This window comes from Canis lupus, chromosome 1 (genome assembly GCF_048164855.1).
Source record: "Canis lupus baileyi chromosome 1, mCanLup2.hap1, whole genome shotgun sequence".
In the NCBI taxonomy this organism is placed as follows: Eukaryota; Metazoa; Chordata; class Mammalia; order Carnivora; family Canidae; genus Canis; species Canis lupus.
The window spans coordinates 71,505,072-71,527,108 of NC_132838.1; the positions used below are offsets into that span (position 1 = coordinate 71,505,072).

Consider the following 22,037-nt stretch of genomic DNA (forward strand, 5'->3'; position numbering starts at 1 on the left):
GCAGGGCTCAGCAGCCTCGTTAGACCAGAGCACTGCCGGGGCTGGTGGAGCCCCTGGCCAGCACCCGGACTAGTGCGGCGCCGGGGCCCCGGGTCCGCTCACCTCCTCGCCCCAACCCTCAGCCCTGCTTTCTTGCTGTGGGCAAGACACATGGTAGCTTTCTTTGTCCTGAGGCCCAGCCAGGTGTCCCCAGACCCTCGTCATAAAAACAAACCCTCAGAGGTGGGGATGTCCTGGGCGAGAAGACAGGCAGGGCTCCTGGGGCAGGGTTGTCTCCATGCAGGGGCGCCTGGCTGGTATTTATCCCGACATGGGTGTTCCTGCTCATTGGTGGGGCTCCTCGCAGGCCGAGAAGTCAAGTCCTGGCTCCCATCAGACCAGCTGCTGTGTCTTAATGGTGGGGCGGGTAGGCTCCCTGCAGGGCCTCTGGAATCGAGGAATGATGACAAAGCTACCTCTCCTGTCCTGTGTTTTCTCCTTGCTCCAGGCTTTTGTGTGCACGTTTTCCAAGGCACTGCAAGCAGAATACAAAAGGAAAGGGATCATTATCCAGGTGAGGTCAACAGCTCTGGGCCCTTGGGACTAGGAGGTGTGGCTCCCCGTGGAGTCTGGGACAGGCTGTTTGTGCCAGGCCAGGAGGGAGGCTCTGGATGACAGCACATGAGATCCTATGCCCATCCAGGGCAACTGTGCCCCACAGCTCTCCTCCATGCCCGGGAGGAGGTAATGGGGTGGGGTAAGTGAGCACCAGGACAGAGATCTGGGTCTTGTCTCACCACTCTTTACTCTTTGACCCAGGTATAGGAGATGGGGTTAGCTGGAGGAATTGTGGAGAAGAAACAAAAGAAAACTGAGCAATCCATCCACGTTAGGAAGAGGCGGTGGGGGGGTGGTGGTAGTGTACTTTGGGAGCTGCTCAGCTGGGATGGGCCACACAGATCCCCACACTGCGGTTCTTGAGCATTTGGGAAGAGGTCCTGGCTTCCCCTTTCACCTATGATGGCAGAGCCATCATGAAGATGCCCTTACCTAGCTGGACACAGAGCTGCATTGTCACAGCATCTGTAGGCTGTGTAGTGATGTCGTGAGGTGTCCGTGACATACCTGTGCTTGGTTCAGAAACACAGTTAGATTTAAGTGCTTTCTGGAACCTGGAATAAACAATTTGCAGACATTTTTATTATTGTTTGGGAGAAGTTTTATGACAGACTATTAGAAGTGGAAAAGGTACACTCACAGTTAAATCTTGAAAATTATTGCTGTCTCTACTGATGGTGTTGGATTTGCAGGGCACAATGGGTGATTGTTTATTTTTCTTACCACAACAGGAAAGACTGTGAGGTACGTGCCACTCCTGGCTCCTAACTGAAGTATGAAAGTGGGAATCCAAAGAGCTTTAAATTGCTCCAACTTTGGCTCTATGTAATGTGTTAGAAGTAAACTTCTCAGTTAAAGTTGTCAGATAAAATGCAAGACATCCAGTTCAATTTGAATTTCAGATAATAACTTTTTTTTTTGTATAAATATATCTGATGCAATCCTTGGGACATACTATACTGAAATTTTTTTCCTTGTTTGTCTGGATTTCAAATTTAGCCATCTTGCATTTTTACTGTTGGTCTGGCAACCGTGTTCAAAGGCTTAACTCATGCCCCCAGTCCCTCTGTGTACATTTGAGCCACCTGACGTGTGTGGTCAAGGGCTCAGCTTGACTTAGTGATAAAGGTAAGCCAGAAACCAGTTTTTCTGATTCACAGCCCTATGCCAGTTCTATACTTTTCAGTGCTCCATTGTCAGCTGAGATCCTGAGGCTTTCTGTAGGAAGAACAGAGATGGAAAACCAAGGGGTGGTTACAGTAGGTGTGAATTTCTCAGGGGTGGGCAGATGGCTCCTGTGTGATAGCCTTTATTCCCCATTGTAGGTGTTGACCCCATACGCTATCTCAACCCCAATGACAAGGTACCTAAACACCAACATGATAACCAAGACTGCTGATGAGTTTGTAAAAGAATCACTGAATTATGTCACGATTGGAGATGAAACCTGTGGCTGCTTCACGCATGAAATCTTGGTAACTGGTAACTTCTTTCCTGAATCACAGGAGGCGGGTGTGCAGGCTGTCCTAGCAGAGCTCTTCCTTGCCATCAATCACGTCCTCTCGTGGCGAGGATACGCAGTAATGTAGCTAGTGAAAGAGCCATGTGTAGCAAAGGGGAAAAGCTGGAGGCCTGGGTGCTCAGCCCATACATAACCCCCAAGTTGTCAAATATCACCCTTGGCTGCCTCACCTCTTTTCCTCAGAAAGTAAGGTGGCTTCCTGAGCTCTTGGGAAGGGCAGACCAAGACACAGGGACCTTCCCTGGGTAGGGATGGGAGTTGATTGCTGCTGTCTTCTCTGGCTCCCTGTGTTAAGAAATCTTTTAGTATCTGGCTCTCCAGGGGTGAAAAAAACCCCAAACACTTTGATTTGTAGGGTTTGCTGATTGCCATGCTTTAAATACTGCCCCCATGACTGATTTCAAGCTCCCATTGTGTTGTCACTGCCTCTGAGTTTAGGAATGTGCATAATTGGCTCTTGTGAGCAAGTACAAGCTGGCTTTAGCACAACATGAACTCCATCAAATATGGAAATAAAATTCAGTGACATATGGTATGCTGCTTTTAGAAGCAATCACAAATGTGAAACAAAGGTAAACTTGACTTTTGCACACTGATACTGAAAACAAACACACATAGTATCAAAAAATCTTAGACAGATCATTACTTTCCCTACATATGTCAACTTTGTCCTCTGCCTCTTGTGCTTTTCTGCCATGGGAATTAGGTTCCTCCCCCTTCTCTTTCTCTCTCAGAAGGATTTGTGGGTGAATATGCTAAATCTTCCCAAAGCATTCAGTTACTCCCTGGGACTTCTGGAGACTACAAGATCTGAATTGTCTTAAAGGATTCCTTGCTACTTTTACTGTAGAACCTCAACAATGCACAGCATTACCAATTTAACATACTATAAAGTGGACGTGCAGAAAGAATATAAGATTTTGATTTTGCCTATGCTGATCTGGTTTTTCTCCAGATTACCACTTGCTGCATGGCAGAAAAATAAATTAATGGAATGTCCAATGAGTTTAAATTTAGTTTGACCTGGTATTCTAAACTGGATATTGAGGAAATGTGTTTTTGTCTATTACTTAATGTGTTCAATCTTTCTGGGAGCATCCCTTTTTCCTGCCTTTCTCACTAAGATGGTAACAGGGAGAAGAATCTTCATGACCTCCTGCTGGTCCTTAAGTATGTGTGTCAATGTCCCACATCCAGCTGGTGGTTGTGCACCTTGCTGATTTGTGGCTATGGGGAGTGATGACCTTTTTTATCCATTTGGCTTGGCCAGTGAACTCCCAGCTACTGATGACTGCCGGGCCCTGAATCTCTGCTACTTCCCTCAAGCAGCCACAGGTCTAAGGTCCTTCTGGAGCTTTGGTTCATAAAGGCCCTTTGGCTCTCACTGCTGTATCAGCATCAGCATGGACTTGACTCACACTGGAATGGCAGCACCTCTCTTGCCATGCTGAGATAATGTTCTGTGGTTGTACTCTCGAAGGATGGGGCCAATATCTCTTCCTTTGGCCTCAGTGCCATTCTTATTTATTGATTACATGTTCATATTTTTCACCTGAAACCCCGGCCCCCCACCCCCCCGGTCTTCCACCCAGCCTAGGCCCACATAGAGAAGGACACACACCCTCTGGGATATTGATGGAATCCATCAGGATTTAGAAAATGTTTCTTGAGACTGTAGCCTGGCTTGCAAGGTTGTCATCTTGCTACATAATGCAATTCTAGAGGTCAAAAGTTGAAAAAAATTTTAGCTTTTCTCTTTTGATTTCTTATGCAACAAATCAAATCTCTTCTGGCAAACAGATGCTGAGAGTCTTTATGCTTGTTGAAGCAAAAGAAAAAACAAGGAGAACACACAAATTATTAATGCCAATTTGGAGTTTGCTGGAATTTAGAAAAGATTATTGAATCTAAAGGTATGAGCAATCAAGTAGAATTGACTGGTAAGGGGGATCCCTGGGTGGCTCAGTGGTTTAGCGCCTCCCTCTGGCCCGGGGCATGATTCTAGAGTCCCAGGATCGAATACCACATCAGGCGCCCTGCATGGAGCCTGCTTCTCTCTCCGCCTGTGTCTCTGCGTCTCTCTCTCTCTGTCTCTGTCTCTCATGAATAAATAAAATATTAAAAAAATATTAAAAAAAAGAATTGACTGGTAAGCAAGCAACCCTTGTATTTATCACAAAAGGGCAAGGCAAAAAGACAGCATGCTCTTCACTCCCAAGGAGTTCTGGGACAGGAACTGGGGCTGGAATGGAGCCTCTAATGTAGATACCTGAGGTTACTTTACTTAGTCCTTCTAATAATTTTGTAAGATAGGTCATTTGGCTCCTGTTTACAGTTGAGGAAATCAAAATTCAGAGCTACATCAGCTACCCAAGGCCACTTGATGAGTAATGGTGAAGCTCAGGTTTAAGCTCACCTTTGTCCAATGCCATGCTTCTCCTGGTGTCTTCCACACACTCCTTATAGATTGGGAGGAGGTAAACAACAATGGGGATGAAAGAAGGGACCTTTTAGAACATCTTCTAGGGACCTGGAATTTTAATTTATTTTCTTTATGGCTGACTTCACTAAGCCAAAACATTTAGTTTAAGGCAAAGCTAATGAAAGTGCTTGATTTTGCTGATTAAAAAGCTCTAAAGAGCAGAAAAATGAAGTCCTTGAGGAAAAAAATTGCATTCACTCATTGGCTTGGCTAGAGGAAGAAAGGTTCTATTTTGTTTCCACAGAAGCCATCTTTGGTTCCCTGCTTTGAAATATCTCAATGAATGCAATGATCTGAGAATCTCAGCTGTCTAAAGAATAGAAACACTCCCTGAAAAGCCCACATTTTCCTCTGGTTGAAATTCTGTTGTTTGGTGGGGAGTAGGTAGGTTGAGGAATGTTGGGTGCCCAGGATTACACTATGGACAAAATAATTGCTTCTGGAGGCCTGGACCTGTCTTACAGGACATGGGTATGATTTGAGGGCAAGAAGCCTTCCAATGCCTGTGTCTACTGCGTGATGTGAATCCAACTAAGCATTCATGCCTTGACTTGAAGCCCTCCTCAAAGCTCCCCCCACCTCAGCTTTTCCAAGCAAATGCTCCATGTTATGATTTATACTTTACTATTGTGCCAGGTGATAAAAGCATTTCCAACTGTTTTCTGGAATTTCACTGTAGTAGAACCTTGGTAAAAAGAACCTGAAGACACTGGGAGTTTGAGCACCAGGAAGAAGAGTGCTTGCTGAGAGATGGAGAAAGGGGAGGAGAGTGTTACTGGAGGCAAAGTTCTCTTAATTTAGAATTTGCTCAGTTCTGATTCTATAGGTGACTGTTTGGTTTCTGAGAAAATCTTGTTTGTTGAGAAAGTTTTTAATTTAGCATGTGCTTAAGGGATTTTGAGACTTAAGTTCAGTAGTCAGAAAAAATATATATATATTTTAAAGATTTTATTTATTTATTCATGAGAGACAGGGAGAGAGAGAGAGAGAGAGAGAGTCAGAGACAGAGATAGAGGGAGAAGCAGGCTCCATGCAGGGAGCCTGATGTGGGACTCAATCCCGGGTCTCCAGGATCACACCCTGGGCTGAAGGCAGCGCTAAACCTCTGAGCCACCCAGGCTGCCCCAGAAAAATATTTTTAAAGATGATGAATATACACTGAGATGTTTTGTTCTAACTTGCTTGCTCTTCATTCTTCCACAAACACTCATATTTTTGTCTATTTAAGCGGATCTTCCTGAGCCTGATCCCGTCATGGGTTTTGTACAGCAGCACGTTCCAGAAGAAATACAAGGACTACCTCAAGCAGAATACTGGCACTATATAGTCCAAGTGCACTGACATGCTATCCAGCATGATTCTCTTCTCCATGTTCCCTGTTGGCTGCAGAAAATGAAGGAGCAGCTCAGCCCCTGCCACTCTCCTGAAGAGGCTGTGTCACATACACAGTCCCAAAATACAACTTTTTTTTTTTTTTTTTTTTTTTTGCCATTTTACTTGAGTCTGGAGATCTTTGGGAATACTGTAGTATAAAAACATGTGTTGTTCAGTGGGGTTTTAGGGTTTTGTGTGTGACATGATGAGTGTGTCTAAAGGAGAAACTGGAAGAATTTCTACTTGGGATTATAATATAAATGTGCTGAGAAGAAAGCCTTTGGTAGTTCGAATATTGAGAATAATTATGCATATAAGCTTTTATAGCTATGCTAAAGAATGTCAGAGGTTACTAAACTTTACCAAGAGTGCTGTAGTTCAAGGGCATCAAAATAAGCTTCTCAGAGACCCAGGAAACTCTAGGGGAATATGTGGGAGCCACAGCTACATCAGGCCAGTTTCTGGAGCCTCCCATTCCAGTTGATGCAAACCAATTTTATCTGTTTTATTTATATTTGGGGTTCTATATCAGAGTGTATTCACAAAAATAAAACAGAAAAGCATACATTGATACAAATAGTTCAAAAATCATTGCTCTAATGCAGGAGTTGATATCTGCAGAAATTTATAGGTCTCCAGCTTTTGGGGTACTGGACTGAGTGCTTTACTTGTTAACACATAGGGGATGGTGTGTTGAGGGAAGTACTAGCCTTCAGCATTTGGGGAAGTTGGAGGAGGAGCATACCAGCTGGCGACCCTGTTCTGGCTGACATTGGTTAATCTACCCCGTGCTTCCCCCAACACATCACCATGCTCTAGACACTGAACACTTGGTGGCACTCATCTTTTCTGAGATCATCACTGGCACTTATGGTATGAGAAAGAATTTATGTACTGCTGCTCTAGTTATAAAAGGAGTCTGGGAGGTTTGGTTGGAATTTATGGGGCATTTTGCTGTTTTGGGGGAAGCACTGTATAGATAGAACATTTAAAACCTTGGTAAGCTTGGGAATCATGGGCTGATTTTATTAAACCTGCTCTGGGGAAAGGACTGGGACAACTTGTCCATTCTGAGGTATGGATATCTGTTTAAATTTTCTCAGTTATGGATAACAATAATAACTACAGTTTCTATGTTACCCATAGATATTGGTTATTTACTGTTATCTTCTCCTCAGCCCCACCTTTCATACTCTGATCTTTGATGTTGGGCTGGGAAATTTCAGACTCAGGTCTTAAGACACTTATGCCAACTGGCTTTGTGTGAGATTCTGTCCATGGGAGGCAAATTTGGGAGAGTAAGAGGAGATTGAAGTGCAAGGAAAACTCCTTCCTGTTTGCATTCTTGTTACTGTCCTTCTGCCTAGGGGACAGCATTTAGCCAGACTCAGCACCAACGTGGAGCCAGCCTGTAAGGATATTAGCACCGGTCCCACAGTGCTGCCTTTAGGGAACTGAGCATTAACCATTCAGAGGTTCCCCCTTGGAACACCCAGTTCCTAAAAACACTACTCCTCTGCTGTTACTGATAACTGACTTACATAGTATCCTCTTTTTGCTCTTTCAGCCTCCTGACTTTGGTGTTACCAATTCCTTCTACTATGTTCCTTCTCTTTGAAGTGCTCAGTGTACTTTCTCCCTTTGTCACTGGTCCTGACTGAGACTCTCAGTTAATTATCTTGCCTGATCTGGGATGCAGGCTGGATGGATGGATTCTTTTTTTGACAGTGAAGAATCAGAAACTCCTCATTAGTCAGGGTCCCCAGAGTAAACAGCAGACATGATTAAGCTATTGGAGGAATTATTTGCAAATGTGTGGGAAGGGTGTAGGGAAGTTATTGAAGTTAGTAGAGTGATGCTTTTATGACCCTAAAGCCTAAGGTGGCTGGGAAGGGAGCAATCATAGACCCGGTGAGAGAGACAGAGAGAGAGATGTGGTGGTTGGGGGAACGGAGAGGAAGAAGAAGAGGGAAGGATTAAGAGCAGTATGAGGAGCACTGCCTCAGAGGACCTGTGACCTGTAGCTGAGAGATGCTGCCAGACTGTGACCACCCCATAGAGAGGGAGAGAAGAATTGTGATATTGTGATCTGTTATAAGAAATATGTATGTCAGGTAGCCCGAGTGGCTCAGTGGTTTAGCGCCGCCTTTGGTCCAGGGCGTGATCCTGGAGACCCGAGATGGAGTTCCACATTGGGCTCCCTGCATGGAGCCTGCTTCTCCCTCTGCCTGTGTCTCTGCCTGTGTGTGTGTGTGTGTGTGTGTGTGTGTGTGTGTGTGTGTGTCTCATGAGTAAATAAATAAAATCTTAAAAAAAAAAAAAAAAGAAATATGTATGTCATCTTCATCCCCATTTCTTGGAATTTCCCGGGTGATAAGAGCAGTAAATGTGCCATTTGTTATTCATAAGAAGCCCCTTTCAACCACACTTGAGTTTATATTAATGATATGACTTTTGGAAAGCCCCTAAAGATGGGAGCTGGTTGCCAGAGGAACTGACCATGTTATTAGAAGGTTGGAACTTTCAGTATTATTCCTCAACCTTTGGGGAGGGTAGAGAGGATGGAGGTTGAGTTCAATCACCAATGATCAGTAATTTGATCAATCATGCCTATGTAATGAAGGCTATACCAACTTTGGGGTTTGGAGAGCTTCCAGGCTGGTGAACATGTGGAGGTGCTAAGAAGGTGGCATGCCTGCAGAGGTCATGGAAGCTCCACACCTTTACCCATATATCTGGCCCTATGCATCTCTCACATCTAGCTGTTCCTGAGGCATATTCTTTTACAATGAACTGGTAATCTAGTGAGTAGTTTTCTTCAGTTCTGTGAGCCATTTCAGCAAATGACTGAACCTGAGGAGGGGTCGTGGGGACTTTCAGTTTATAGCCAGTACATTGGTCAGAAGTTCAGGTGACAACCTGGGCTTGCAGTAAGCATCTGAAGTGGGAGCAGTCTTATAGGATCTGATGCTCTCTTCAGGTAGAGTGTCAGAATTGAGTTAAATTGTATGACACTCACCTGGTGTCTGAGAATGGCTTGGTGTGGGAAAACCTCTCTACACATTTGATGACCAGAATTATTGAGAGTGTTGAGAGGAGAAATAAGAGCATTTTTCCTTTGCAGGACTAAATTTCATTCTTCTCAATTTCATTCTGCTGTCCTCTGGGTCTCTTGCTGGTGCCTCTCACTGGTCATCTAACTGGAAGCTAGCTCACTGATGTAATTCATAAGGTTAATCTCCTGAGACACCAGGTTGGGGATTGGGGGAAGAACCGAGATTGGATTTGGAGAGATGGGATGCAACATAACACCCATATATTAAGTGCTTTTCTCAAAGTCATACACCACTAATAGTTGGTAGCTCCTGAATTAGGACACTGGGCTTGTGCCTATACTCTATGTTTCGAAAGGGGTGATACTTTAAACCCAAAGAATAAGTATCTTATTGTGGAATTCAAGATTTCAGCAAAGTAGGAGCTATTTCACAGACATTAAAGCCTAATCTACTTAAACATGAGACAATCATGCTTGCTAGCATTTCAGTTATTATTGCCATGTAACAAGTGATCCCCCAACTTAGTGGCATAAAATGACAACCATTTTCTTGTGCTCACAGATTTTATGGGTCAAAAAGGGCACAGATTTTGTGGGATGGTTGGTTTTACCCCATGATATCTTGGGGCTTGGCTGGGAAGACTCCAAGACTGGAAATGAGTCAGCCTCTGGAGCTGGAAGCATCTGAATGATTGCTTATTTACATGTCTGGCAACTGATGGCAGTTACTGCCTGGGACCCCACTGGGGCTTCTGGATGGAAACCTGTACACAGCCCCTCTATGTTCTGTTTGGTTTTACTTGCAGCATTGTCAGCTGGGTTTCCAGAATGAGCAACCCTGGGACCCCTGGGTGGCTCAGTGGTTGAGCACCTGCCTTTGGCTCAGGTCATGATCCCAGGGTCCTGGGATCGAGTCCCACATCAGGCTCCCTGTAGGGAGCCTGCTTCTCCCTCTGCTTATGTCTCTGCCTCTCTCTGTGTGTTTCTCATGAATAAATAAATAAAATCTTAAAAAAAAAGAATGAGCATCCCTAGGAAAACTAGGAGGAAGTCATACTGTCTTATATGACTAGACTTGAAGTCACATGATATTCTCAAGCCCTCCCAGATTCAGAGGAAATGCCCAACTCCTGATGGAAGTACCGTGTGTAATAAGGAATACTGTTGTGGCCATCTTTAAAAAATACAATGAATCATACTCATTAATCTTACAATGAGTGTTTGTCCTACCATGGATCATGAGGAATTACTTGGCATTTCAACTATTGATGGAGCCTCTTACAAAAAGGTAGACATTATGTTCTTCATACATCCAATCCTAGTAAATTTGCCTTTGGGAAGGATCTTCCACAACCTGCAGCTTAGGTGAGCAAAGGAATGTGCGTCAGCATACACAACCTAGGGCAGATTTTAGGTACAGTTTTTAGTTGTGTAATATGTGGGTTTATCCAGTGTACTAATCCTGGGTTGATTTGAATGATTGTCTAGCAAACTTTATGAGGGCCTTTATTTTGTTTTATATTTAAAAGAGATTTATTTATTTATTATTTGAGAAGGGGAGGGCAGAGGGAAAGCATCTGCAACAGATTCTCTCCTGAGTGCAGAGCCAGCAACGGGTTCAATCTCACCACCCTGAGATCATGACCGAAATCAAGGATTGGGCAGTTAACCAACTGAGCCACTCAGGTGCCCCAGGAGCCTTTAAATTAAAAGCGGATTTCCTCATAGGAAAGACCCCAGCATGTTGAATTAAAATGAGGGTAAAAGATCTTTATCCAGTAACTACTAGCACTAGAAACTGGCTGACATTTGTTGAGTACTAATAATGAGTCAGGGACGATGTAAATCCTCATGACAACTTAGGAAGTAGGAACTATTATTATTACCTTCATTTTACAGATGAGGAAATGAAGACACAGAGAGATTGAATAATGCCCACAGGTTCACCTGACCAGTGAGTGGTAGAGCTGGGGGTCGAACACGGGTCATCTTCCAGGCCATGGTCCTTACTCACCTGGGATAAAGTTTTTTAATTGGGCTCAAGAGCAAAGGGTGAGCACTATTTGCCAACACTGCATTTTCACTAACACACATTGCAGAGAGAGGGGAGCAATCAGGCTTTGCAGCCAAGCCCACGCACCTCAATTTCAACACTGACCACTTTCCAAATTTACCATCGTCTGGGAATCATTTGGGAAGAGGGAGGCTTGCCAAATTTCTCTGAACTTTTGTTTCCGCTGAGCAGTCCTGGGCTCTTGCCTCTCGCCTGATTCTCTTCTTGTTCTGAGGGCTTGGAACCCAAAGGAGCAGTACAAGCAGCTGGTCGTTTGATAGAAGGATTCACTTTGTGTTCTTCCGGCCTTCCATCTGTCTACCTCCCAGGATGCCAGAGCCTGGAGAATCCCTCTGACAACACTTGGAGCAAGAAAATGAGGTGATTATGGGTTGCTGCTCTGAAAAAACTTGGGAGCTGTTGATAGGGCAGCTCCCTGGGGCATCATCCATGTCCTGCTCTTGTGGGTTGGGAACCAGAATGCCCCACTTCAAACAGACTCCTTTACCCAACACTTGCTGGAGAAAACTGAAGACAGTCATCCCAGGGTCAGCTTGATTTTAGTCAAGTTTGTCTGCTTCTGATGCCAAAGAATGATGTTTATTCTCACTTCAGTTTATCCACTGTGTTTAGGGCTCAGACTGGTCTGACTTGCTACCGCCCTCTAATGGGCTGAGTGGGTCTTTCTATCTAATTTTATAGGAATTTTAGAACAGAATCTAATCTGAGAAAAGAAATCCCTCAAATCTTTTTTTTTCAGCTTTTTAAAAAAATTGAGATACAATTGACACATAACATTATATTAGTTCCATGTGTACAACATAATGATTTTATACATGTGTATACCACAAAATGATCCCACAATAAGTCTAGTCAATATCCATCATTGCACATGGTTACAATTTTTTTCTTATAACTTTAAGATCTCCTCTCTTAGCAACTTTCAAATGTAGAATATGGTATATTGCTAATGACTGTTACCATGTTGTACATTACATCTCTATGACTTATTTATTTTATAACTGGAAGTCTGCCCCTTTTGACCACTTTACCCAGTTTGCCCAGTCCCTAACACCCCACCTGTGGTAATCACCAGTCTGTTTTCTGTATCTACGGGCACAGTTTTTTTTTTTTTTTATGATCTCTACATATAAGTGAGATCATATGGTATTTGTCTTTCTCTGCTTGACTTATGTGTCTTAGCATAACGCCCTTAAGGGTTTTCTCTCATTTTTTTTCGTGCTTTGTGTGTGTGTATGTGTAGGTGTGTAGGGGGTTCATTAAGAGAGAAAGAAAAGGAGTAAAGAAAAGAAAATGATTGTTTCAGATTCAGACACTGATGAGATGGCTGACAGTGCGCCTCTTGGGGCCCTCTGGTTACCTCATCAGTAAAATTAGAAGGTCTGACCACATGTTCTATAATTCAGCTCTTATAGTTTATGCATTTTAAGTCAGCTTTGGAAATAAATTTTCTTTCTCAACCTTTAAAAACTAAATTCCTGATTATAAACATTTATGCAGTGTAGGAAATACAGAACCCATAGAAGAAAGAGAAGAGAAGAAAAATAATCATTTATCCCACCACCCAATATGAACCATTCATCATTGATTGTGGGTATTTATTTATTTATTTTATTATTTTTTAAAAATTTTAAAAGATTTTATTTATTTATTCATTCATGAGAGACCCAGAGAGAGAGAGAGGCAGAGACACAGGCAGAGGGAGAAGCAGGCTCCATGCAGGGAGCCCAATGTGGGACTCGATCCCAGGATTCCAGGATCGTGCCCTGGGCTGAAGGCAGGCGCTAAACTGCTGAGCCACCCAAGGATCCCTATTGTGGGTTTTTTAAATAAATTGTGTGTGTGTGTGTGTGTGTGTGTGTGTGTGTGTGTGTCTAAGTGCAGGTTTTCTGTTCTGCCTTTTCTTTTAAGATTACACTATGAGGTTTCCTTGTGTTAATAAGTATTCAAAAGATGATTTACAGTGGTTACCTAATACTTATACATATGAGCAAACATAATTTATTTTATCATTCTTTTTGCTTTGCCTTTAGGTATTTTTGACTTTTAAAATCTTACAAATAACTCATAACAACATACATCCTTGGGCACGTATCTTTTTGTTCTGTTGATATTAATGATGTATTTTTATAATGGCTTATCAATTCACATACTATATAACTCTCCTGTTTGAAGTTTACATTCAGATTGTTCCTAATTGTGCAACCATTGCCACAATCAATTTTGGGATAATTTTAGAACGCTTCATCACCTTACCTGGGAGCCCTGTACCCATCAACAGTCACTTCCCACCCCACACAGCCTCCTAAGCCCCAGGCAGCTGCTAATTTACTTTCCATCTCCGTGGATTTGCCTGTGCTGGACTTTTAATATAAATGGAATCATGTAATATGTGACTTTTTGATATTGGCTTTTTTTCACTTAGCATAATGTTTTCAAGGTTCATCTATGTTGTAGTGTGTATCAGTACTTCATTCCTTTTTACTGCTGAATAATTGTCTAATGTGTGGATAGATCACATTTTAATTATCAGTTCATCAGTTGATGAACTGATTCATTTTGGTTATTATGACTAATGCTGCTATGAGCATTCGTGTACATGCTTATGTGTGGGCATATGTTTTCATTTGTCTTGGGTAGCTACCTAGGTGTGGAGCTGTGGATCATATGGTAAACTTTTGAGGGACTGCTAGGCTGTTGTTTTACAAAGTGGCTGGAATTCTACATTCTACATTCCTGCCAGCAGTGTGTAAGGACTCCAATTTCTCCACATCCTCACCATACTTGTTATAATCTGTGTTTTTGATTTTAGCCATCCCAGTGTATATAAAATGATATTTCACTGTGGTTTTGATTTTGATTTTTCTGTTGGCTAATGATGTTAAGCTCCTTTTCATGTGCTTATTGGCCATTTGTATAGAGAAATATATATTCAAATCATTTGCTCATTTTGAAATGAGGTTGTCTTTCTAAATTGATGTGTGTGCATCTTTACTTACTATTTCCTTGAAGTAGAATTTCTGGATGAAAACATTTAAACATTTTAAAGTTCCTAGTACTTATTATCAATTGTTTTCTAGGGAAGTTGTATAAACTTATACCTCCATCTTTAGCAGTGGTTCTCAACCAGGGGTGTGATTTTGTCCCCTTGAGAACATTTTAGAAAGTTTGGAGACATTTTGGTTGTCCGAAAATGGAAAGGAGGATGCTACTGGCATCTCTCATGGGTAGCGGCCAGGGATGCTTCTAATTATTCTATAATGCACAGCACAGCCCTTGTCCCTCCACCCAAGACAGAATTATTTGGCCCCAAAAGTCAATGGTCCTGATGTGAGAAACATCACTGAACAGAAACATAAACTGATGTTTATGAGGGTGTCTGTCTCAATATATGATTGTTTTCCCCCATCAATTCTTGGCCTGGCCAAATGATAAACCATGGTAATTTTTAATTATTCTCCTTTGGATCAGTATGTCTTCCTTCAACAAAAACTGTGTGTGATATATTTAATTTACTCCCACAATTATTTGTTATCTAATGCTAGACCCAGAGTAGTTTACAGAAAACCAACAAGACTTTAACTCAAAGGATACAAAGCTGACTATTATTTAGTATTATTTTGGTACCTAATATGTGTTGTGGACATATGCATTTCCACATATCACTGCACAATATGAAGTTGTTATCATGTTAGTTAGGTTTAATTTCACTTGTAATTGTGTAATAAAGACTCCAGCAGTGGCTTAAAAAGGAAGACATGCATTTCTTTTTTATCTGCAGGTTTGTAGATAGGCAGTGGAGGGCAGGAATGGTAGCCCAGCTGAACGATGCTTTGAAGTGCCTGGGGTCCAGCTGGCTTACCACTACCCTACTCCTAGAGTGTCCAGTTGGTGTGGCTGGATCTCCAGCCATCCATTCACATTCAGGCAGCAAGATGGAGGAAAGGAATGATAAAAAAGGAGCAGAGAGTGTATGCCATTTTCACTTTAAGGAAGATTCCTAGAAGCTGACACATAATACATTCTTTTATTTCTCATACACAGAGCTCAGTCATCCCGCCACCCCTGGCTGCAGGGAGGGCTGGCTTTCTGCAACACCATACACACATTCTAAGACTTCTATTACTATGAAAAAATGGGCAATAGAGAGAGGGGGACAACAGCAATCTGTGCACAATTTTTGCCCTCCCATTTTACATGGCCCTCCCATGCCAGAAAAGGGCATGGATATTAAATTGTCATAAGCCTCATAGATTAAAAATGGGAGACCTGAGATTTGCCCTTACTCTGCCTGATAACAAAATTCAAGTTTTCTTCTCCTGGTATATCACATTACCTTTCACTTAAAGTTTTAATGAGGTACCAAGGCATGAATCAATTATAAAACAAGGCAGATATTTGTTAAGTGTTAGAATATGTGGCAGAGAGCAGTAGTCTCTCCCCAGCAGTAGGCTGTGGTTTTAAAAGCACACATGTGCCGACCTCACACCAGAGCTGTGACTCAGCCCTCTGGAGAGAGCACACAGGATCTGTGTGGCAGAGGACCCTGACTTGGGCAGGAAGTTGGGCAGCTCATCAAAAAGTTGGCTAAATCTGGGAATCAGAGTTTAATATGTACCTTAAACATTTTAATTTAAAATTTTATTTTTATTTATTTATTTTTAAAGATTTTATTTAGTCATGAAAGACAGAGAGAGAGAGGCAGAGACATAGGCAGGGGGAGAAGCAGGTCCCATGCAAGGAGCCTGATGTGGGAGCCGATCCTGGGACCCCAGTCACGCCCCAAGCTGAAGGCAGGCACTCAACCACTGAACCACCTAGGCGTCCCTAATTTAAAAAATTATTATGGAAAATTTCAAACATACACAAAATAATAAGAATAGTATGTTATGCCTTCATTATACTAATCAATAATTATCATCATTTTGCCATTCTTGTTTTATCTATAATTTCATTTCTTGCCCATCCCTCACTTAAGTTTTAAAATTCCATTTTCTTTAAGTAAAATTTACTTATATTAAAATACACAAATCTTAGCTATACAATTTTGACAAATGGATACAGGTGTGTCCTATCAAGATATCGAGCATTTTCATTACCCCAGAAAGTTTCCTAAGTTCTGTCTCTATAGATTAGTTTTGCGTTCTAGAATTTTATATAAATGAAATCTACAGTATGGGTTCTTTTATGTTTGGCTTATTTGGTATCATGTCTGTGAGATTCATCCATGTTGTTGCATTCATTCCTTTTACTGTTAAGTATTATTTCATGTAGGAATATATCACAATTTGCTTATTCATACTTCTCTTGATAAGCATTTAGTTTTCTAGTTTGGGTTATCATGATAAGTACTCTATGAACATTTTTGCCCAAAGTTGTTTTGTTTTTTTTAAACATATGTTTCCATTCTCTTAGGTTTATACCCAGGAGTGAATGTACTAGGTTAGTGTATTAAACACTTTATTTTAACTTAAAACATATAAAAGTATATTCTTTTGCCAACCTTTTGATGTAGGGCCAAGTCCTTTCTTTTAAGTATTCATCCCCTGATTGGAATTGCAACTAGTCTTTCTCACATAAATCACATCTATATTATGCATCAACTACAACATGTAGGTTTTATTTTTTTAAAAGGGAATGAGAACTTAAAGACATTTTAAAACAATCTGAATGCTGAATCCTTTTGGATTTTCAACCCCTCAACGATCTTTTACAGTTGTCTTGTCGACATCTAATTTAAGTGAAGTCATTTTTATCAATTTGCTTTTATTATTTCCAAAGAATTCACCTTAGTTTTCCTTATAATAATGCTTTTTCTTTTGATGCCAAAATTTTATTGGTTTATATAATTTTAAAATCAATTGTATGATTATAATAATAAATACAACTGACATAAACAGGTTTGGGAACAACATAATGCCTTTTCATAAGCGCAGAACCCAATGGGTAGGAAGAAACGAAAGGGTGCATAGCAGAGAGGAATTTAATGCTTCGTAGTAGATGTTTAGTAAGCATACTCACTGATTTGCAGTCAGTAGGTTTTAAAGAGAGAACAAAGAGGGCCAGTTTGCTCTGGTTACTATTGCTGGGTAATGATTCCAAAACTTAGCAGCTTAGAGCAACTATTTTATTGTGCTCATGGATTCTGCAGGTTAGGAGTTCATATAGGGCATGGTGGAAAAGACATATCTGCTTCAGGGTATCAGTTTCAGCTGGGAAGTTTTGATAGATGGATGTGACAATGGCTGAGGACAGGAATCATATGGAGGTCTCTTGATTTACACATCTAGCAACTAATGTGAGCTATTGGCAAGGACCTCAGCTGGAGCTGATTGAAGCCTCCCTGCGTGAGCTTCCACACAATATAGAGATCGTCTTATTTGGCAACTTAGCTTCAACAGAGTGTCCCAGTGAATTTGTAGAATATGTTTTTTTAAAATTGGTGTAGGGGATCCCAGGGTGGCTCAGCGGTTTAGCGCCTGCCTTTGGCCCAGGGCACGATCCTGGAGTCCCGGGATTGAGTCCCACTTCGGGCTCCTGGCATGGAGCCTGCTTTTCCCTCCTGTGTCTCTGCCTCTCTCTCTCTCTATGTCTATCATAAATAAATAAATCTTTAAAAAAAAATAAAACTGGTGTAAAGTTATTTCTATTTATTTCAAATAGATGATATTGCACATCTTTTTATGGACTTTTTTTTTTTTTTTTTGCCATCCATGTATCTTTATTGGTGAAGCACCTATTCCAGTCTTTTACCCATTTTTGAAATAGATTTTTTTTTTGTTTCTTACTGTAGGGTCTAGATAATTTTTATGTATTCTGCATACAAGTCCTTTGAGTTTTGCAGATAGGATTTGCAATCCTCTGCTTCTCCCATCTCCTGTCTGTGGGCTTGTCATTTTATCCTCTTACTATTATGGGTCAGTCATCTTCTGAAAAGACCACCCCTTTTCCATTGGTGCCTATTGCATCTTGGTCTAGATTCAGTTTGCCACCCTTGTGTGGGCCTATTCCTGAAACTTCTACTCTGTTTCATTTATTTATGTGTCTATGCTTCTTCTGACACCACATTAGCTGTTTTTTTTTAAGATTTTATTTATTGATTCATGATGGACAGAGAGAGAGAGAGAGAGAGAGAGGCAGAAGCAGGCTCCATGCAGGGAGCCTGACGTGGGACTCGATTCCAGGTCTCCTGGATCACACTCTGGGCTGAAGGCAGCGCTAAACCACTGAGCCACCCGGGCTGCCCCATATTAGCTTTATTGCTATAGCTATAGTAAGTCTTAAAATCAGGTAATACTTTAAAAACATCATTTTAGTTACTTTGCCTTTCTGTATAAACTTTAGATTTAGCTTGTCTATCTAAATCTGCAAAGAATATTGCCAGGACTTTTGATAGAACTTATGCTAAACCTGTAGATCATTTTGAGAATAATTAATATTTTACTATGTTGAGTCTTCACAGTTCATTAACATGGTATGTCTCTTCATTTATTTAGATCTTCTTCAATTTCTTTCATTAGAGTTTTGTAGTTTTAAGCACACAGATCCTGTACATATTGTGTTACAGTTACTTATCTCTTTCTCTCTCTCTTCTTCTACACAACGCCCCCCCCCCCCGCCCGGCCCCGGGAATTATAAATGGTATTGTGGCTTAAATTTCACTTTCCATTACTAAAATATAGAAATTAATTTTTTGCATCTTGATCTTAAATTCTGTGGCTTTGCTAAGGCCACTTATTAGTACTAAGAACCTTTTTTTGTGGGGTGCCTGAGTGACTCAGGCAGTTGAGTATCTGACTCTTGGTTTCAGCTCAGGTCATGATCTCATGGGTTGTGATATCAAGCCCTATGTTGGGCTCTGCACTTGGCAGAGAGTCTGTTTGAAGATTCTCTCCCTCTGCCCCTCCCTCCTTGGGCACACACATGATCTCTCTCTCTCTCTAAAATAAATAAGTAAATATTTTTTTTAAAAAAGAACTTTTTTGTATATTCTTTTTTATTTTATACATAGACAGCCATGTCATCTGCAAATAAGGACAGTTTTCTTTCTTCATTTCCAATCTGTATGGAAATGTAATGAAAGGAGAAAAATAAAAAAAAAAAAAAGAAAGGAGAAAAATCCTTGTTTTGTTTCTGAGATTAAGTGGAAGTATTCAGTTTTTACAATTAAGTAAATGTTAGCTGTGAGTATATTACATCACTTTTAATATTCTAGTGTATTTAGCCAATGCCTCTATTGGGCATTCAGTTTGTTTATTTATTTTTATTGCAAACAATGTTTCAATAAATGTTCTTATGGCTAAAGCTTTATGTACATCATTATTGCACACTCCTAAATGTCCACATTCTTTACTTTCCTCCTTTTACTATAAATGAAAGATTCCTGCTCTCATCCAAGGCCACTGTCCTTTGGTTTCCATATCATCTTGGCTATAATTGTCTCTACTCCTTTCTTCATTGTCAGTTTTTCTCCAACTCCTTGATCATTCTCATTAGGATGCAAACAAGCTCTAGTATGTACCATTAAATAATATTCCTACTTGTCTGTACATCATCCTCCAGCTGCTGCCTCCTGTCTCTGTTCCCTTTCATGGGCTTCCTGAAAGAGTTTCCCTTTGTCACTGTCTCCATTTCTTCACTTCACATTCTCTGTTCAGCCAATTCCATTCAGCTTCTGTTCTCATGCCTCTGCTGTGACTATGTTTGTCAAGGTCAGCAATGACCCTTATTTTGTTAATCCAGCAGTCACTTTTGGGTTCTCATTTTGTTTTTGTTTTTGTTTTTTTTTTTAGATATTATCTCCACTTTATTTTTTTTCTTTTTTCTTTTTATAAATTTATTTTTTTATAAAATCATCCCCTGATTGGAATTGCAACTAGTCTTTCTAGTGTTCAATTTGCCAACATATAGAATAACACCCAGTGCTCATCCTGTCAAGTACCCACCTCAGTGCCCATCACCCAATCACCCCCACTCCCCGCCCACCTCCCCTTCCACCACCCCTAGTTCATTTCCCAGAGTTAGGAGTCTTTCATGTTCTGTCTCCCTTTCTGATATTTCCCACTTATTTTTTCTCCTTTCCCCTTTATTCACTTTTACTATTTTTTATATTCCCCAAATGAATGAGACCATATAATGTTTGTCCTTCTCCTGGGTTCTTATTTTGATTGTCATCTATGTGACTTCATGATATCACACCTTTATTTCCTTCTATCTTACTGGGTGCTCCAGAACAAGCCTGCTAATTTTTTTAAAACGATTTTTATTTTTATTTATTTGAGAGACAGAGAGAGAGGCAGAGAGATAAGGCAGAGGGAGAAGCAGGCTCCCTATGGGGAGCTGGATGTGAGATTTGATCTCAGGACCTGGGATCACGACCTGAGCCGAAAGCAGATGTTCAACCATTGAGCCACCCAGGTGCCCCCAAGCCTGCTAATTTATCCTTCCACCAGCCATGGCATCAGGATTGTGCTAGTTTAATAAAATGAACTTGGAAGTTTTTCATTTGTTTCTATTCTACAGAACAGTTTAAATAGCAAAGACATTTCCAATTCCCTGAAGGTTTGAAAGAACTTACCTCTACAACTGCCTGGGTCAGCATATTTTAGGGAGATGATTCTTAATTAAGACAGCTTATTCCATAACCATTGACTCATTTTAATTTGCTAACCTCTTTAAAGATCTTATCTTCAAACACGGTCACATTCTGAGGTTCTGAGAATTAGGACTTCCACATATGAAATGTGGGGAGACACAGTTCAGGTCATATCACAGGGGAAACGCAATGGAAAGATCAGCATTATCCCCATGAGGTGGGCTCCAGGGCCAGAGCTCTCTATTGGAGATGTAGTGTGGATATGCATTCCAGGAGAATATTGTCAATCATCATTGCCCTCTGTCATAGGGGAAGCACAAGAGGAACCAAGTTAGTGAAGACATGTGCAAACCACTTGGGCACCAATCTGGATTTGAGTGCCAGCAGTTCAAAAGATTCAAAAGAGTTATGTGGGAAAGCACAACACCTGTAGACCTTGGGAAGTCAGCTCATCAACCTGGTGGAGAGGAAGAAGCCAAGGATCATGTGGGAGACTGAACCTGATGCAGCATCTCCTGTTGGGATTGGTGAGATCCGAGAGATCTCACTGTTCAGGCAAAGCAGCAGAGTTCAAAACAGGGTCATTTCAAAAATTATGGAATGTGTGTGAGGTGGAAGAGGAGAGTAGAAGGCCATGCAGATACTTCAACTTTCTTTTTATTTCCCTTAATTCTATAGCTTGTGTGGGGCAGATTCACTGCTTGACATTGCAAACCTCCTCATTCTCCTTATAGAACAATGTCCTCTGGACCTACCTGAAATAAATAAAATAAATTAAAATGAAAAGCCTAGGATCCATTAAATATAATTAAATACATAAAAATCTACTCAGCTATTTTCTTCTAGAACACTCCTATTATCTATGCCAGTCGAAATCTTGATGTTAAAAACATCAAAGCCTATCTGAAATTCAATCTTTCTTCTTTCTCAGAACCTTCTTACCACTTGGCACCTCTTTTATATGATGCTGCAAGAACGATATACGGTTCAGAGTTAAGTACACGTGTCTTTTAAATATTATGTAATTTCTTATATTTACTTTCTTATCTTCAAAACAAGATAAAGAACGCAATCCTTGGGGTCGTTGTGAAATAACAGGCAGGTGAAGCCTCTAGGACCTGGCTCATCCAGGCACCCAACGAATGCCATCTCCCTACATTGCTACTACAGTAGCAATCTGCCTTGTAGTCAGACATTCATGCTCTCAGCATCTTTCCCCTCAAGGGCAAGAAAAGAGCCCACCTGACTTTATTACCTACATGCGACTTCCTGTTCCAGCAGCATGTGCTTGATGAACATGTGCTGCATAGTGGAGTGTACCCAAGGAAACTGAGTCAG

The 22,037-nt window shown here is 41.1% G+C and overlaps 1 protein-coding gene across 4 annotated transcripts in view; it reads left to right on the forward strand.

Moving 5' to 3' along the window:
• The window catches only part of HSD17B3 (hydroxysteroid 17-beta dehydrogenase 3), a 48,041-nt gene extending 28,803 nt beyond the window's left edge, over positions 1-19,238 (forward strand). For 3 of the 4 annotated variants that reach the window (XM_072834572.1, XM_072834562.1, XM_072834552.1), the window contains 3 exons: positions 488-553; positions 1,923-2,072; positions 5,830-19,238. In XM_072834572.1, the coding sequence (XP_072690673.1) occupies positions 488-553; positions 1,923-2,072; positions 5,830-5,928 (315 nt within the window). In that variant the 3' untranslated portion in view covers positions 5,929-19,238. The remainder of the gene's footprint in view (positions 1-487; positions 554-1,922; positions 2,073-5,829) is intronic. The other variant, XM_072834578.1, reaches the window with a different exon arrangement.
• The last annotated feature ends 2,799 nt before the right edge of the window (positions 19,239-22,037 follow it).